Genomic DNA, 18540 nt, shown 5'->3' with positions numbered 1-18540 from the left:
TCGTTGCTAATTAATAAATACTAATTAATTTTGTATGAATTGTTTTTATTTCTAAAGAAAAATACTAATCAATTTTGTTTTTGTATTATCTTAAAAAAAAAAAACCAAATTGATTAAAGAAAAAAAAATTAAAACGAAGAAGAAGAAGAAGAAGAAGAAATAATAAGGCAAGGAGAAAAAGGAGGAGCACAGTGCAGAGAGAAATCAATCTCCCAAGAAAAATGGAGTAGCAAAGAGAGAGAGAAGCAACAAAGTCTCTTGTCGCCATGTTTCTCCCGAACACTTCGCTCCATCTCTCTCTTCTCTCTTCTCTTACATCTTCTTCACACCCCATTTCTCTCATTCTCTTTCCTCCTCAATCCCCCTTTCCGCCATGGATATCAACAACAACCACCACCATTGCTCCGACAACGACAACGACAACAACGACGACGAAGACGCTCTCTCCGCCATGAGCTCTGTTCCTCCTCCTCGCAAAATCCATTCTTATAGCCACCAGCTCCGTGCCACCGGTCAAAAAGGCCATCGCCACCGTCAGCGTCAGCACAGCCTCGACGATATCCCTAAAATCACTGAAATCATCTCTGGCTGCGGTATCTCCGGAGATTCTTCCGATGACGAGTTCTATCCTTACGCCGCCACCACCAATTCCTCTTCTTTCCCTTTCACCGGAGGAGGTGATACTGGAGATTCTGATGATTACTTGATCACTCACCAGCCTGATATCGGAGAGGATTTTCAACCGCTCCCTGAGTTCGTCGCATCTGGAGGCGGCGTTGGGATGTTTAAAGTACCTACGCGGTCTCCTTTGCACTCTGCGCGTCCTCCTTGTTTAGAGTTGAGACCACATCCGTTGAAGGAGACTCAGGTTGGGAGATTCTTGAGGAACATTGCTTGTACTGGGACGCAACTGTGGGCTGGACAAGAGAGTGGCGTTAGGTTCTGGAACTTTGATGATGCCTTTGAGCCAGGTTGTGGTTTAAGCGATCGTGTACAGAGAGGTGATGAGGATGCTGCCCCGTTTCATGAGTCGGCTAGTACTTCCCCCACCACTTGTTTGATGGTTGATAATGGGAATAGGCTTGTTTGGAGTGGTCACAAGGATGGAAAGATTCGTTCTTGGAAGATGGATTATGAGGTTGATGATTGTGATGATTCTCCTTTCAAGGAAGGTCTCTCTTGGCAAGCTCACAAGGGTCCTGTCAATTCTGTTATCATGAGCTCTTATGGTAAATACATTTCTACCTAAAAAAGTTCATATTTTTATTCTTGTATTGAATTCAATCTGATGTCTATCGCTTGTTATTATTGGAAAATTCTAGGCGATTTGTGGTCATGTTCGGAAGGTGGTGTGATAAAGATATGGACTTGGGAATCTATGGAGAAATCACTTTCGCTTAGGTTGGAGGAGAAACATATGGCTGCTTTGTTGGTAGAAAGGTCAGGGATTGATCTTAGGGCTCAAGTTACTGTCAACGGAACTTGCAATATATCTTCCTCTGAAGTCAAGTGTTTGTTAGCTGATAATGTAAGATCTAAAATTTGGGCTGCTCAGCTTCAAACCTTCTCCTTATGGTGAGTATTGATTGATTCTTAGAGCCCCAAAATTCGATTGCAAGTTTTGGTATTTTTGTGTCTTTTTTGATGTGATATTCTAATGGGGTCAATATCGTTGCAGGGATGGTCGTACAAAAGAGCTACTGAAAGTGTTCAATACAGAAGGTCAGACTGAAAACAGGGTTGAAATGCCATCAGGACAGGATCAACCTGCAGAAGATGAGACGAAGACAAAAATGGCATCCACTTCGAAAAAGGAAAAATCGCATGGATTCTTGCAACGCTCAAGGAATGCAATAATGGGAGCTGCAGATGCTGTTAGAAGGGTTGCAACAAGAGGAGGAGGGTCATGTGAAGATGCCAAGAGAACAGAAGCGATGGTTTTAGCCGGGGATGGCATGATTTGGACTGGATGCACAAATGGATTGCTTATACAATGGGACGGAAATGGAAACCGTTTACAAGACTTTCGTCACCATCAATGTGCTGTTTTGTGTTTTTGCACTTTTGGGGAAAGAATATACATTGGTTATGTTAGTGGTCACATCCAGATTATTGATCTTGAAGGCAATCTAATCGCGGGATGGGTTGCACATAATAACGCTGTGATAAAGATGGCAGCAGCTGATGGCTACATTTTCAGCTTAGCCACTCACGGTGGTATACGTGGATGGCATGTGATTTCTCCTGGGCCTCTTGACGGGATTATAAGGTCGGAATTGGCTGAGAAAGAACGGACATATGCACAGACGGACAGTGTTAGGATTCTGATTGGTTCATGGAATGTTGGCCAGGGAAAAGCTTCTCATGACGCGCTTATGTCTTGGTTAGGTTCTGTAGCATCAGATGTTGGTATTCTTGTCGTAGGCTTACAAGAAGTAGAAATGGGTGCTGGGTTTTTGGCAATGTCAGCTGCTAAGGAATCGGTGAGACAATAGTTGAAAAAGTATGCTGACTATTTTTTTCCTTCACAAAATTTTTTTAACCTCATTTTGTTTCTATGTTAGGTAGGAGGAAATGAAGGGAGTACAATAGGGCAGTACTGGATAGATACAATAGGGAAGACCTTAGACGAAAAAGCAGTTTTTGAACGCATGGGATCGAGGCAATTAGCGGGTTTGCTCATATCACTTTGGTGAGTTGAATTAATCCATGAGATAGCTTATTCAACAAACAAGTAAAGCTTTTTTCATAGTTTGATGGTGTCATGATATATTTTGATATCAATTCAGGGTAAGGAAGAATCTAAGAACTCATGTAGGCGATATTGATGTTGCAGCGGTTCCATGTGGTTTTGGACGCGCAATAGGAAACAAGGTATATAATGTTTTTTTTTTTCCGATTAAGACAAAATACATTTTCTTTTATCATTTTATTTCTTTCTCTCCAACATGTGGATCATTCTTGTTTCTGATATAGCATCTTACCTGGTTTACTTTTACACGTCAAATTAGGGAGGTGTAGGTTTGAGAATTAGGGTCTTTGATCGGATTATGTGCTTCATCAACTGTCACTTGGCCGCACATCTAGAAGCTGTAAACCGCAGGAATGCTGATTTTGATCACATCTACAAAACAATGTCTTTCACCCGGTCATCAAGTGCTCATAATGCACCAGCCGGTATATCTTTACACCCAGTTTTTACCTCACTTCTCTTTCTTGAAGGCAGCTCATGTGTATACCTCATGACTTTTAACTTTTGCAGCTGGTGTGTCTACCGGTTCTCATACTGCAAAGAGCGCAAATGTAAGTCCCTTTTTGTTATTTCATCATGTCTAGTTTAACACAAAGCTAATGATCATGGTTTACAGATCAGTCATGTTTTTTATCCTACTTTTGGTTTGAGTTTTTTGCTTACCTTAGACTCCTCACACATTCTGCAGAATGTAAACGTAAACACAGAAGAGACAAAACAGGACCTAGCAGAGGCGGACATGGTTGTATTTTTTGGTGATTTCAACTACCGCCTCTTTGGTATATCATATGATGAAGCTAGGGACTTTGTCTCACAAAGAAGCTTTGATTGGCTTAGAGAAAAAGATCAGCTCAGGGCAGAGATGAAAGCTGGAAGAGTTTTTCAAGGAATGCGTGAAGCCATCATTACTTTCCCTCCAACTTATAAGTTTGAAAGACACCGGCCTGGGTTAGGAGGTACATAACCAACATTTGTATGCAAGTGTTGCAGCATATAAAAGTTTTGATGTTTTATTTTGCCAATTCTTTCTTCTCCAGGGTACGATTCAGGTGAGAAAAAGCGGATTCCTGCATGGTGTGACAGAGTAATATACAGAGACACACGTACGAGTCCGGAATCTGAATGCAGTTTAGACTGTCCTGTGGTTGCTTCAATTATGTTGTAAGATTCTCCTTACACATTCTGTTATAAGATTCAAACACTTTTATAAACTCCAAGTCTTTAACCATACTGGCGTGTTATGGATAGGTATGATGCTTGTATGGATGTGACGGAAAGTGATCACAAACCGGTCCGTTGCAAATTCCATGTGAAGATAGAGCATGTCGATAGATCAGTTAGGAGACAAGAGTTTGGTAGAATCATCAAGACCAACGAGAAAGTCAAAGAGTTGCTCGATGACTTACGTTATGTACCAGAGACAGTTGTTAGCAGCAACAACATCGTTCTCCAGAACCAAGACACCTTCGTGCTTCGCATCACCAATAAATGCGTCAAGGAGAACGCTGTGTTTAGGATCTTATGCGAAGGGCAGAGTACAGTGAGAGAAGACGAAGACACACTTGAGTTACATCCATTAGGCTCATTCGGTTTCCCAAGGTGGCTCGAGGTATCCAAACTAAAACGATCAATCCTTGGTCACAATTCTCTCAAGACTTGCCTTGTTAAGATGATAGGGGCTTCTTTTTGTTTCAGGTAACGCCAGCTGCAGGAACTATAAAACCGGATAGTTTAGTGGAGGTATCGGTTCACCATGAGGAATTCCATACATTAGAAGAGTTTGTAGATGGAATTCCTCAGAATTGGTGGTGTGAGGACACACGGGATAAAGAAGCAATACTTGTGGTGAATGTACAAGGAGGTTGTTCGACTGAGACTGTGTGCCACCGGGTCCATGTTCGTCACTGCTTCTCGGCTAAAACTCTTAGGATCGACTCCAATCCATCTAATTCCAAATCCCAGAGTTTGAAGAAGAATGAAGGAGACTCTAAATCTCAGAGTAGTAAGAAGAGTGATGGAGATTCCGGCTCCAAGTCTCAGAAGAAGAGTGATGGAGATTCCAACTCGAAGTCGTCAAAGAAGAGTGATGAAGATTCCAACTCAAAGTCTTCGAAGAAGAGTGATGGAGGCTCCAACTCCAAGTCCTCGAAGAAGAGTGATAAAGACACCAACTCCGAGTCTCAGAAGAAAGGTGATGGAGACTCCAACTCCAAGTCCTCAAAGAAGAGTGATGGAGACACTAGCTCCAAGTCTCACAAGAAGAGCGATGGAGATTCGAGCTCCAAGTCTCAGAAGAAGAGCGATAAAGACTCCAGTTCCAAGTCTCAGAAGAAGGGCGATGGATACTCCGGTTCGAAGTCTCAGAAGAAGAACAAGGGAGACTCATGTTCCAAGTCTCAAAAGAAGAACGATGAAGAATTGTCAAGCTCATACATGTCGCAGAGTGGGAAGAAAAATGATAACTTGTCAACGGGAGAGGAGAGCCTGAATGGCCACAGCAAACGTTGACTTTGTCTTTTGATAAAAAATCAGGGAAATTTTTTGAGAGTAAATTTATTACAAATACCAACCTATTTTTAAAACTGTAAATTTGTTCATGCTCACTAGCTTGTTTGTATTTTACATCAGTTACCAACACTTTCTCCCTCTTTAATTTCATTCATTATCATTTTACATTCATAATAAAGTAATCTAGTATCTAACTACCTAATGAGTAATGATCTTAGGATTAACATTTTTATATTTGTTTCAAATTCGTTTTATATTTTTTTAAAATGAAATCTTGTATATAAGTCATAAAGCGAATGTTTGAAGAGTAATGTTTTTTAGCTTCGATACGTTAAAACATAATTTAATATCAATATATTTTGTACTAAAAAGGAGATACAAATTAAAGTGTCATGATTTACATACATATATGAAGACGCAAAACAAAACATCTCGATCACAGAACGCAAATAATAAATACTCTGCGTTCACGATGGTGTAATGTCATCCAAACATCTTCAAATTCATGAATTATCAAAGACAACCTTGAGGCATCACCACACCAGCCTTAACTCCTTTAATATTTTTACACGTCGAAGTGGCTGACCGACCGTTAAACGTTAGCTTGATATCGTGCAATCTAATAGCTTGGCACGGATTACTGCGACTGCAATCAAACGTTAAAGCCTGTTGCGTCCGCGACGACCCTTGAATGTTTCTATACACAACCTGAGTAATCTTCACTCCAGAACCCTACAAATATATAAATGAACAAAACCAATCAGATTGTTATTATATAATTCCTTTATGTATGTACTATGTAGCTAGGTTTCAATTTCGATCATTAATTTTACCTGTTTAGGACAACCTTGATGGTTCGGGCAATAATTCTGATCGACGATGATTGGATTCTGAACATTTTTCATGATCAGATTCTGAAACAAAACGTTTCTCACAAAACCTGTACTTTGCCTAGCCCATGTTTTGATCCGAACACCATTGTCTGATCCAGTAAAAACAGAGTTTACCAACGTTATGTTCTGTACTCCAGCTTCATTTGCATCTCTTCCCAGACTCCCAATACTACAAAACGATTAATTATCAGTACGTAGCTCAGAAAATATATGAATCTTGCCGTCCAAGTTATCTTTAAAATAGAACAAATGCTTCAATTTTTCATACCTAATTCCATGGCCTGGACCGCAGTTGAGCTTAGACATGTAGAGGTTACGAGTTCCCGGACCGATAGAGATACAATCATCTCCGGTCTGAAACGTGCTATCAGTTACGGTAACACCAGCAGAAGCTTGGACATGGAGGCCATCTGTGTTGGGACTTTGGTCTGGAGCCACTAGCTTTACTTTCCGGATGACTACGTTGTTGCATCTGTTTATAACTAAATGTGTTACTTGACTGTTAATTGATGTTAAACCGGTTACTACGACGTCGTTTGCCCAGTTAAACGTCATTGACTGCAAAAAAAAAAAAAAAGCATCATCGCCAATATTATCGATTAGGAGTTGAAAGTAGAATATGCAAAGCCGTGTGTCAAACTGAAAAGGTAAAAATAAACAAATTGAAATCTTAAAAGTATATTACAATTCCGTGCTATATTATATCCGATGAAAACAAAATTTGAATTGAATCACCAAAACCATATACAAACTAATTTGATATTATATATGTTACTAATTTTTTTAAGGGGTATTTTCAAAAATACCTCTTTTCCTATGTCACTTTTTAAAAGGTCATTTTCAAAAATACTTCTTTTCTATAAATAAAATCACTAAATTCTAAAGCCTAAACTCTAAATACTAAACTCTAACCCCTCAAAACTATATACTAAATGTAATATGAGAACCCAAACCTAAAAAAAAAAATTTAAAAATTAATTTAACACACTGAAATTATGTAAAATAGGGTAAAAATGAATATATACAAAAAAGGGTATTTTTGAAAAGGTGTATCCCACAAAGAGTATTTTTCACAAATTCTCTTTTTTTTTAATTAGAGTAAAACAAAAAGTCTTTAGAAATCAATCAAATATTTTACTATAAACGATGAACCGAAATCGAAACGATGTCAAACCAAATCATACCTATTCGATTTTTAATATTTGTTACTATTTTTTCAAAAATTTAGAAAACCAAAAATAAAAAAGAGTTGGTTAAAATCGGTTTATCTTACCCTGGCGCCAGCAGGACAACTCTTTCCGGATTTACGACAAGCCCAAAAAGAAGCACCTCTAGCATCTAACGTTCCTCCATTGATCGAGATCCGGTTAACTTTCACGAACAAGATCCAATAACCGGAATTTCCCAAACCGCGGTAATCCGAAGGAGCTACAATCGTTCCATAGATCTGGAACGTTATCCTACTGCGGCACGGACCACGAAACTCCACTGGTTTGAGCAAGAAGCTCCCTCTCGGGACCGTTACAGTGACTGATGCAGCTGAACGGCAAGCTGCTTGCCACGCGCCAAGGAAGGCTTTTGTGGAGTCCGTTCGACCGTCAGGTTTGGCACCGAAGTTGACGACATTGTAGTTGTAAGCAGCCGTTGATGATCTCATCAGCAAGAAGCTTGACAAGAACATTAGCAAAACAGCTAAGAGCTTATTATTATTATCCATATTTGATGTTTCTTAAAAAGAGAAAGAGTGATAAATCTTTGTAGATTTTGGGATTTTGTTAAAAGTATTTATGTTTTGTGTTTGTGGTGTAGTGTGAGGGTGAAGTAATCGGAGACGGTTATGGTGGGTATTTTATATGTAACTGTATATATAGTGGTATGTTTGAATATATATATTTTTTTTGTTTTTAAAAGAATACGTTGACAAAATTCTAAATTATAATGCTAATGATTGTTTGATATTGATTAAATTCAAATGAATGATATGTACGGTTCGCATAAACGCATGTGATGATAAGCAGTTGTGAAGGTCTTAAGGAAATAATGCTCATCTAAAAACGAGTAAGCATGTGATCCATGTTCACTTCTATAATTTAAATATTTTTGTTAGTTTAAGTCGAGAATGTAATAGTAATAAATATGTAATTGCAAAATAGAAAAAAATAAATCATGCTAGTGTCCGTGGACTTTTCTATCGTTCTTCGGCTAAATTATATTTTATACTTTTTAAGTTTTTTTTTTTTTTTAACGGCTTCTTTATTACGATAAATTAGGGATTATTATATCTTAGTTCTTGAAATAGAAAACTAGGAATACATGAATAGACATTGAATAGACTTTTTAAGTATTTATCTAAGATAAACAAAAACGAATTGCGAAAGAGAGAAGTCCGAAGACTGGACCAGGTTTCATGAATAGCAAATAGCATAATTTATGGCATGTGACATGTGGACAGTGGAAATCTTATAATCAATTGTAGCCGTAAATGCAAGAAATCCTCCGAATCCTACGGTCATGAGAAGCATTAGTCAACAAAAGCTCTTTAAAAAAAAGGATTAACTGAAGTCAACCAATGTTTACTTATCACGTAATAAGCAACATGTAACATGGGACGTAACATAAATATATGGTCATTTGGGAAAATCAACATGTATTAGAATAATTATCACATGGGATTGCGTAAATGGATGGATGGACCGTACCGTTATCAATGACGGTTAGTCTCAATTCTTAAATGGTTTTCTTCTCCAAGTAACCTAATCAATCATTATTTGGATGTTTTAATTTGTTTTTGATTTGAATGTTCGACCATGTTGGCTTGAGACCGAAGGTAGATATTGTCAAAAGCTATATAGAGAGGCATTAAAAAGAAAGTAATTATAATTTTCTTCTCCGAAACTACATTTCTTTCCTACGACTACGATTTTAAGATGATGAAGGGAGCTAATTATGTAATAGCCTAATAGGTTGGAATCCTTTTTAATTGTAAGGTTGGTGGTAATTGCCTAAGTGGTAAACCGTAAAACACCTGATATTATAACTAATATTTTTTTAGCAACAAAAAGGAAACCGTAAAACACCTGATACTATTCAAGCTTAGTTTATAACTTTATAATTTATAAATAAAAAACAGTTTAAAACCAAAGGAAGAATTAAACTAGTTAAATGCATATGGGATAGCCATATATAATCTTGAGACGATCAAGTTGAAGTAAAACGATAGTCGATAGAGACTAGTTTTTGTAAAGAACACGAAGAAAACGTTAAAAATAATAGAGAGCAATGAGAACTTTTAAAGCAAATTATAATGATCACGTGTCACCCACGTTCCCCTCTTGGATCTGTTTGATGAATTTTACTTTAAGCAGATAATATTTTTGATACAAGTTTTTAGTAGTTTATTAGTAGTAGTAGTAATCTAGCAACTGAAATGGTAGAAGCAAAATCATAATAAGGGGGAAAAAAAATCATAATAAGCCAAATTATGACAAATTCAATGTTATGAAAAAACTGTCCACGCGCTAAACTAAATTATCATGTGATGATTTCATAACGGTGGCAATTACCGCGTCTACATTGCGCGTAGGATTCCACATGCATCAGAGACCTAAATCGTTCGAGAAAAAGGTAAATTATGAACGTTGTATCAGTATGTGTGTAGTGAGAGTGTGAGATGAGACATATGACCGCTGGTGTAACTAGTGAATGTTGTATAGACTTTTATTTGACTCATATATAGCCTAAACAGTTTCAATCGATCACTAGTTACAAAAATTAACTTGCAAACATTTAAACGAAACACTGATGTTGGAAAACTTCAAAAAGTGATGTTGGATAAATTAATAAGCGACAAAATAGTCCGGAAACCTTGCAACTTTTTGTAATAGTAAAAGGAACAAATTATTAATTTTCAAGATAAAATAATAATATTTCCTTGAATTGTTGTGACAAGCGCATTTCATAAGCCAAACAGTCGATTCACATTCACCACATTCAAATTTGGATGAATATAAGGTTATGAAACATGAAACAAATATCACCTTGTAATATATCTAATTAAGTATGTATATGCAAAATCTCAATGAATCGAATATTGGATTTCTGATTTCACATACAATTCCTTGGAACCATAACTCCAGAGGATCGTCCATGGGCGTTCCTACAATATGAAGCTGACGATCTTCTCATGTAAGTAAGATTAATGTTTTGTAACCTAAGCCCTGTGCATGGCTTGCTTCCACTACAATCCAGTTTCATTGCTATGGGTGTTGTAGATGTTCCCTTTATGTTTGCATAAGTCACTCCACTTATCTTTATACCAGATCCCTATATATATTATCAAGCATAATAAGATTCCCTTCATACTAACAACAAACTATGGAAGAACTAAGCCAAAATCGATTATGCTACTCACCTGACGAGAGCAACCGTTTCTATTAGGGCAATAGTTTTGATCAATGATCACTGGATTTTCTACGTTCCTCATTATCAAATTTCGAAATTGCACATTCTTTACAAACCCTGTGCTCGGCTTAGCCCAAGTCTTTATTCTTACTCCATTTTGCGTCTTGGTGAAAACAGAGCTCGTGACGGTTATGTTCTGCACACCTTCCTCATTAGTGTAGTCCCCAAGACTCCCAATGCTACATCACATTTTATGCTAATGACTTAACTGAAATCATCATATTTGCAGTCGATTAGTTTTAAATTTAGTTACCTGATTCCATGTCCGGGTCCACAGCTCACACGCTCAATCCAAACATTCTTAACTCCTTGAGTAAGAGCAATGCAGTCATCACCAGTCCCTATGGTTGCACCACTTATGGTGACTCCAGAAGAAGATTGGACGACGATACCGTCGGTGTTAGGGCTTCCACTTGGAGCCCTAATTCTTATGTTTTGAATCCGAACATTAGAAGAATGATGAACTGTGATGTGTATATTCTGGCTATTCAATGACGTTAACCCGCTTAATAGAACATTGTTGCACCAGCTAAATGATAAAGACTGAGAGAAACCATATAAAAAAAATTAGTCTGTATATCTATATATATATAACAAATTAATATAGCTAGTTAACGAATAAATCGAAATTAGCTTTACATACCCTTGCACCTTGAGGACAATAACCACCTTTCTTTCTACAAGACCAATAGCCAGCTCCTTTAGCATCAATGGTGCCACCGTAAACCAAGATCCGGTTTACTTTAGCAAAGAGAATCCAATAACCGGAATTACCAATACTCCAATAGTTCGCCGGAGCCACGAGTGTTCCATCGATTTTGAAAGTTATAATGTTTTTGCAAGGACCCCAAAAGACTAGGTTTCTAACCAAGTACGTTCCACGGGGAATGTAGACCATTGCTTGAGCCCGTGAGCCGCATGCTAATGACCAAGCTGTCAAAAATGGTTTGGTCGCGTCTGTTCTCCCATCACCTCTAGCTCCGTATCTTTGTACATTAAATGATTGCATTGCGTTGGATGAGTTCATAAGAAAAAAGAATATAGAGAATAATATGATTGCACAAGGAAAAGAGATGTTATTGGCCATCTTAGATTATTTTTTGGAATTTTTTTTTCGGGCTTGTATGATTTAAGAAGAAACCATGACCCTATATATAGGAGGCAGAATTTTTTTTTGTTTTAGATCGGACTATCCGTGTATTAATGACTAATCGCGTTATATGCGGTGAATTTAATGACTACTATGACCATATTTTACTTCATTCCGTAATTATTTGATGATAATGTGAGTACAACTTATTATTATTGTACGAATAATTATTGCAAAACAAAAAAGTACCCTTAACTGTGTTTCAAAAAAAAAAAAAAGTACCCTAACTTTCACATTATCATTATAATTTATACAAATGCAATGCCCATTGAGTTACCTTTTCAACTTAATTCATTGATTCAGACAACTTTTTTTGTTTCTCTACACATGGACAGGTAGAAATATTAGTGAAGTTCTTTGTAGTAAATTTATCACAAGTAACGCCAACCTACATAAAAATGAAGATTAGTCATGCTCATCTACTAATGCTCTTTTTTTTTTTTTTTGTATATTAGAAGAGTAGCTTAGCACATGGGTTTACGTGAACGTTGAATGGATCATGACGAGCTGTACCGTCATCAATGACGGTTTGTCGCAAACTCTCAATTATAAATTCTTAAATGGCTTCTGCAGCGAACCTAAAAAATAATCTTACTAACTACATTCTGATTAAAATTTTCGAACATGTTACGTTAGCTTTAGACCGAAAATATTTTTAAAAGCTTTACAGAGAACTAAGGGACATGATAGAGCATTCTCAAAGGCTTTTTTTTTTTAGAAATTACAAACAAAAAAAGCTTCTTGCTCAGAAAGAAATCGAATAAGCGCATATAATAGTGAAAATATGTTCAAAATACCATCGATTCTACACAAAATCCGAAACGGAATAATCTTTTAATAGTCAATCATATTTCTCGATTTGTTTTACATGTTATGTTAAGGTGACGTGAAAGACCAAACAAAACAAAAAAAGAACGAACCCAAAAATTGGAGAAATTTATACCGAAGACAATATAGAATAATAGTATATGAGAAGTTTATATCCCTACAGAGCCCTACAGATTCGCTTCTCTTTTCGTTTACTTCCACTAGGAACAAAGACTTTTGCACCTCTGGTAAATAGGGGTTGAAACCGTTTCTGTTTTCGGCTGATTGTAGTGCATGGTCTTTGTCAAAAAAAAAAAACTTAATTAGGTTCATCCTGATATTGAGGTTAAGTTGAAAACTTGGTGGACTAATTAAGTTTTTTTTTTGTCATCTTTTAGGATTAGTCAAAAGACGTTAAATCGACCGGTAGGACAAAGTTCAATCAAACCCAATGCATATGAATAATGCCAGTCCGATGCTGATAGATTCATCACGAAACTACTATAGAAAAATGATACGTACAGTACGGCTTACGTGTAAATGATAAGCAATCAGAACTCATCAAGCAACTTATAAAAGGTAGAGACAACTGATTAACATGTGATATCCACGTTTCCTTATATAATGTGTCGGCTACGTACTTCTAGCTATAGTACTATATATTCGATAAATTTATTTACTAAAAGTACAACAATTAGTTAGTCGTGAAGAAAAAAGAATTAGTTCAAGTTTCATATAGGTTGATCTTATTGGTAAGATCTTGAATAATCAATTTTTTTAAAAAATAAGACAAAACCAAAACAAAACCAAATTGGAAAACATATTCATATTCAATATGATATTCATATAGACAAGCCTTATGTTATGGAATTGGAACGTGACATGTGGGTGGTTAGTGGTTACGGAAGCGGAGAGATCAGATCTCAGCGGCTAAAGAGAAAAACCCTCCGAATCTTGCGCTACTAGTAGCACATAGTCAAAATGTCGACCAATTGTATATAGACACGTCATCCAATCCTTTCACGATATTGAATCTTACGTACAGTGCAGATTGTAATCTGTCCGTTAATTATATTACTTAATTGTTTGTAATCTTTTTTTTCTTATGATACAAAAATTATTGAATCGAGAAGTACAATATCTAACGTTATATTTTACTTTTCTTGTAATGCCAATTTTTTTAACCATACATTAAAATACAACGAGTCACCTGGATCTGTCAGAAGAAACATTTGTTAAACCCAAATAATAATCTCTTGTTATTATAACGCGTTACAAATTTTACTAATTTTATAGATGGAAAAGAATTCAAGTAAAGAAGAATTGGTACTAGCACATGGATTGCTTCTTCTTTTTTTCATTCCCACCAAAGAATTCACCACATTCAAATTTCGCATGAATCTAAGGTTATGAAACATCAAATAAATATCACTTTGGAATATATATATCTACATCCAACAATCTTAGGGTTTACATACGTATATAAAGCCCAATTAATAATCTTGGATTTTTAGTTTCACATGCAATTCCTTGGAACCATAACTCCAGAGGCTCGTCCATGGACATTCCTACAATAAGAAGCTGATGATCTTCTCATGTAAGTGAGCTTAATGTCTTGTAACCTAAGCCCGGTGCAATGATTGCTTCCACTACAATCCAGTTTCATAGCTATTGGTGTTGTTGATGTTCCTTTTATGTTTGCAAAAGTCACTCCACTTATCTTCACACCGGAGCTATATTTGATCGATCATAACAAAGATTACATCATCAAGTAAAGACTAGATTATAAGACTTGAGTTAAGCTAAATCGAGTAGATTATTCACCTGACGAGGACATCCTCTTCCATTAGGACAATAGTTCTGATCAATAATCACCGGATTACCAACATTCCTCATTATCAAATTCCTAAATACAACATTCCTCACAAACCCTCTGCTCGGCCTAGCCCAAGTCTTTATTCTTACTCCGTTCTGCGTCTTGGTGAAAACAGAGCTCGTTACGGTTACATTCTGCACACCTTCCTCATTAGCGTAATCCCCAAGACTCCCAATGCTGCATCACATTTACAAGCAAAACCCATCTTTATGTCTTAATTGGGTAGTACATCATCATATTTAAGAAGATAACATATTGTTCAATTCAATTACCTGATGCCATGTCCAGGTCCACAATTCACCCGTTCGATCCAAATGTTCCTAGATCCTTGACTAAGAGCAATACAGTCATCACCGGTCGCAATGGTTCCGCCAGTAATAGCGACTCCAGAAGAAGATTGGATGTGAATACCGTCGGTGTTAGGGCTTCCACTTGGAGCTCTAATTCTTACGTTTTGAATCCGAACATTAGAGGAATGATGAACCGTGACATGCATATTTTGGCTATTAAACGACGTTAGACCACTTAGTAGAACGTTACTGCACCAGCTGAACGATATAGACTGCAAAAGAAACCATATTCAGTTTATATATCAAATTGAAACAGCTAGTTAACGAACAAATCAAAATCCACTTTTCAATATGAACATATATACATACCCTTGCACCTTGAGGACAATGTCCACCTTTCTTTCTACATGACCAATAACCAGCTCCTCTAGCATCAATGGTGCCACCATAAACCGAGATCCGGTTTACTTTAGCAAAGAGAATCCAATAACCGGAATTACCTATACTCCAGTAGTTTGCCGGAGCCACGAGTGTTCCATCGATTTTGAAAGTTATAACGTTCTTGCAAGGACCCCAAAAGACTAGGTTTCTGACCATATATGTTCCACGGGGAATGTAGACCATGGCCCTAGCCCGTGAGCGGCAGGCTAATGACCAAGCTGTCAAAAAGGAGTTGGTCGCATCTGTTCTTCCATCACCTCTAGCTCCGTATCTTTGTACGTTAAACGATGGCATTGCGTGTGATGAGTTGATAAAAAAGAAGAAGATAATAGATAATAATATGATGGAACAAGAAAAAGAGATGTTATTGGCCATCTTAGAGATTTCTTCTAATTTGGGTGATGGCTTTGTATGATTATAATGATTTAAGATGATATAATGAGAAAGGTTATATATATAGGGAACAAAAAATACTCTGTTTTAGATCGGACGATCCCGTGTATTAATGACTAATCGCGTTAGACGCGGTGCATTAAAATATAAGTGACCTAAATATTACTTGATTCCTATATTCCATGTTATTTTAATGCGAATGTACTTATGGCTCTTGTGTGTACAACTTATTGTTGTACGAATATTAGTCTATAGATGCATGAAAATTATTGCAATAAACAAAATATAACTCTCAATATCCATGATGCAAATGCTTATTGGATTTCCTTTTTAACTTGATTCATTGATTAATTTTATTCTTTTAATCTCTACCTTTTAAGATTTGAAATACTCTGTTTACGTATGAGGATTTCACGAGAAATCAAACTAGGGTTAAAGAATGAAGTCGAATGTGATATATTTATGCGGTACTAAAACAGCAACATGAAACCAAGTGGATCGGAGAAACAAAAGTGATCTGTCACAGTTGGAATTAATTTATTAATGTGATTGCGGTGGTGTCACGTGGAGGAAATTCTGCAGGACAATTGGGCGGGAATATATGCAATGCATGGCTGATGGCTCGTCTCTATATTTTTAATTAAATTGTTTGTATATGGTTGAAGAAATTTATTTATAAGCTATCAGTACCTTTAGTTAAAAAAAAAAAAAAAAAAAAAAAGCTATCAGTACCATAAGCTATATAGCCAGCCAGGCTCGTGTCATGTCTTTGAAAATTTGAAACGTTGACCTACGGCTCTTCTTTGTACGAAACGTTGAGAGACTTCGCCCTTTGAAACGTTAACCTACGGCTCTTCTTTGTACGAAACTATTTCTTTCTTAAGGTTAACAAACAAACAAAAAAATAGTAGAGAAACTTTCACCGCTCCCAACCTTTGTGTTGATCAAAATTTGAAACTTTGCAAGTCTTTCTATCAAAATTTGCATGTAAACGAATTCATATCAAAATTTTGTATTGTTTTAGTTTGTTTGATGCAAATCAAACTTTGCCTTGGTCCTCTAATCTTCAGAAGATTATCTATAATACTCGGCCTAATTTCACTTTTTTACCTCAAGTGATGCCACTTTTTTCCTCCTCTAATTTAATACAAAAATAATAAAAAAAATACATGTATATCTTTCGTATTTGACATTGCAATTTCCATTTAATTATTTCATGTGTTCGTTTAGTACGTTACACATGACACCAAACGTTTAGATTTAAGACAAAACTATATTGTTCTTTGTTGTTTTTTCATACAATTTAATAGGTTGTGTGGAACCCACCCACCTGCTGCTGCAGCAAGGGTGATATGCTAACGTACGTAAAGATGTTGTAGTATAATTATGGGTAAAGCAGAGAAAAGATAGTTTATAAATAATATTTGCAACCATAATTTTTTTTGGGTGTAATGGTAAATATTGCAACGATAATTAACATATATAGGAACGACATAGCTAGCAACAACATAGATAGGTTATAATAAATATTTGCAACGATAAGTAGATAATTAACATATATAGTTTTTTTCAACAATAATTAACTTTAAGAAAGAAATAGGTTTTTCTTGCCACGGAGAGAGACAATGAAACCCAACCTGCAAAAACTAGAATGAAGAAAACGTATCAAAAACAAAAATAAAAATACATCTCAAATTAACAAATATCAAAAAAAAAATCTATTGCTGCATTAGCAATTTCACAAGTTCGAACTAAGGGAGACAATGAGTTATTATTATGTACTTCTTGTCTCTTTTAAAAGAAACAAACAAATAAAAAAAAACTAGAGATTAGAAATTATTGAAAGGGTACCAAACATAAGTAAAGAAACAGAGTAAAAAGTAACTTTTTTTGTTGGAATCACAGGGCATGATCTGCTCCCAGAAGAAGGCCGCATCCTCTTGAAATCGGCGCTTGTCTTCTCCATCAACGGCTGCACCAACATCCTATTCAGCTTTAGATTTTTAAGGTTAAATTCAAAATTTATGGGGTTTGATTTGAATTTAATAAGCTGTAGAATTATGGCTTATGTGTAGTTTATAAAATCTACTATTTGCAACGACGTAAAACTAGATAATATTAACGACATAGTTTATATTATTTGCAATAACATAAATATTAACAAACAAAAAAATTATAGATTAAACTGAGATGAGGTGATGATGATAAATATTAGGGAACTACACCAAATTATCAAAAGTAGAAGAAGTGGGAACCGAACATATCTACACTCAGGTCTTCAAAGGCTTTTCTCTTGAAGCTTTACGTGATGATAAATATTAGATGGTTTGATTTTTGATTGCAAAGTGTTATTTTAGCACATTATTAATTGTTCTTAAAAAATTAGTATGGTACACCATGTATTCTAACTTCAAAGAGATTAAGAGACAATAAAAAAGAGATGGTGACATTAAAAAATTAATTTTATATTATAAAAATAAATACTTGCAAATATTTTACTTATGTTTTGCTTATATTTTACTTATGTTTTGGTTCTTTTTTTTACTCATGTAAATAAAGTAGAGAATAATGTTAAAAACAATAAACCGAACACCACATCAAAATCAATAAAATTGAGTGGAGTATTGGCAAAGGATAATAGGGGAAAATGTAAAATTTTAGAGGGTTAAAATGATTTGTTTTAGAAAAATGAGGGTAAAAATACAATTTTTAGAGGCTTAAAATAGAAATTTAGTCTAAAATGTGATAAAAATCAAAATGTAAAATTTGTAGGGGAAAATTACAAATAATAGCGATTAGATGGTCTTACGTGATCGCATATATTAGATGGTTTGATTTTTGATTGCTAACTTTGTGAGATGGATGAAAACTAATACTAGCTATCTGAGATAACAAAAAATAGATTAGTTGAATAGTTTTTCTCTTATCTGAACGTGAATAATTAAGTACTTAAATTAGATTGGTTTCTC

General features: G+C 35.8%; 4 protein-coding genes across 4 annotated transcripts; 1 reads left to right on the top strand and 3 right to left on the bottom strand.

Moving 5' to 3' along the window:
* Nucleotides 1-111: 111 nt before the first annotated feature.
* LOC104782930 (type I inositol polyphosphate 5-phosphatase 12) lies at nucleotides 112-5438 on the top strand. Its single transcript, XM_019245070.2, has 11 exons — nucleotides 112-1229; nucleotides 1323-1575; nucleotides 1679-2483; nucleotides 2565-2692; nucleotides 2790-2874; nucleotides 3012-3177; nucleotides 3263-3303; nucleotides 3441-3708; nucleotides 3790-3913; nucleotides 4001-4361; nucleotides 4448-5438. Exons 1-11 carry the CDS (start codon nucleotides 374-376, stop codon nucleotides 5258-5260), a joined length of 3900 nt encoding a protein of 1299 aa, XP_019100615.2. The 5' UTR covers nucleotides 112-373; the 3' UTR covers nucleotides 5261-5438.
* A 156-nt stretch (nucleotides 5439-5594) lies between these two features.
* Nucleotides 5595-7992, bottom strand: LOC104782929 (polygalacturonase-like). Its single transcript, XM_010507992.2, has 4 exons — nucleotides 7427-7992; nucleotides 6422-6711; nucleotides 6094-6322; nucleotides 5595-5992 (listed from the first exon to the last, which is right to left on the bottom strand). The coding sequence occupies exons 1-4, from the start codon at nucleotides 7868-7870 to the stop codon at nucleotides 5774-5776; spliced, it is 1182 nt and encodes a 393-aa protein (XP_010506294.2). The 5' UTR covers nucleotides 7871-7992; the 3' UTR covers nucleotides 5595-5773.
* A 2061-nt stretch (nucleotides 7993-10053) lies between these two features.
* On the bottom strand, nucleotides 10054-11740 carry LOC104782928 (polygalacturonase-like). Its single transcript, XM_010507991.3, has 4 exons — nucleotides 11258-11740; nucleotides 10868-11157; nucleotides 10565-10793; nucleotides 10054-10476 (listed from the first exon to the last, which is right to left on the bottom strand). The coding sequence occupies exons 1-4, from the start codon at nucleotides 11699-11701 to the stop codon at nucleotides 10258-10260; spliced, it is 1182 nt and encodes a 393-aa protein (XP_010506293.2). The 5' UTR covers nucleotides 11702-11740; the 3' UTR covers nucleotides 10054-10257.
* A 2237-nt stretch (nucleotides 11741-13977) lies between these two features.
* LOC104782927 (polygalacturonase-like) lies at nucleotides 13978-15594 on the bottom strand. Its single transcript, XM_087509115.1, has 4 exons — nucleotides 15107-15594; nucleotides 14720-15009; nucleotides 14396-14624; nucleotides 13978-14306 (listed from the first exon to the last, which is right to left on the bottom strand). Exons 1-4 carry the CDS (start codon nucleotides 15551-15553, stop codon nucleotides 14088-14090), a joined length of 1185 nt encoding a protein of 394 aa, XP_087365241.1. The 5' UTR covers nucleotides 15554-15594; the 3' UTR covers nucleotides 13978-14087.
* Nucleotides 15595-18540: the final 2946 nt, after the last annotated feature.

This window comes from Camelina sativa, chromosome 4, assembly GCF_030686135.1.
Source record: "Camelina sativa cultivar CO46 ecotype springtype chromosome 4, ASM3068613v1".
Taxonomy (NCBI): Eukaryota; Viridiplantae; Streptophyta; class Magnoliopsida; order Brassicales; family Brassicaceae; genus Camelina; species Camelina sativa.
Note: the sequence above shows the minus strand (reverse complement) of the source record. Positions and strands in the feature narration are given on the sequence as shown.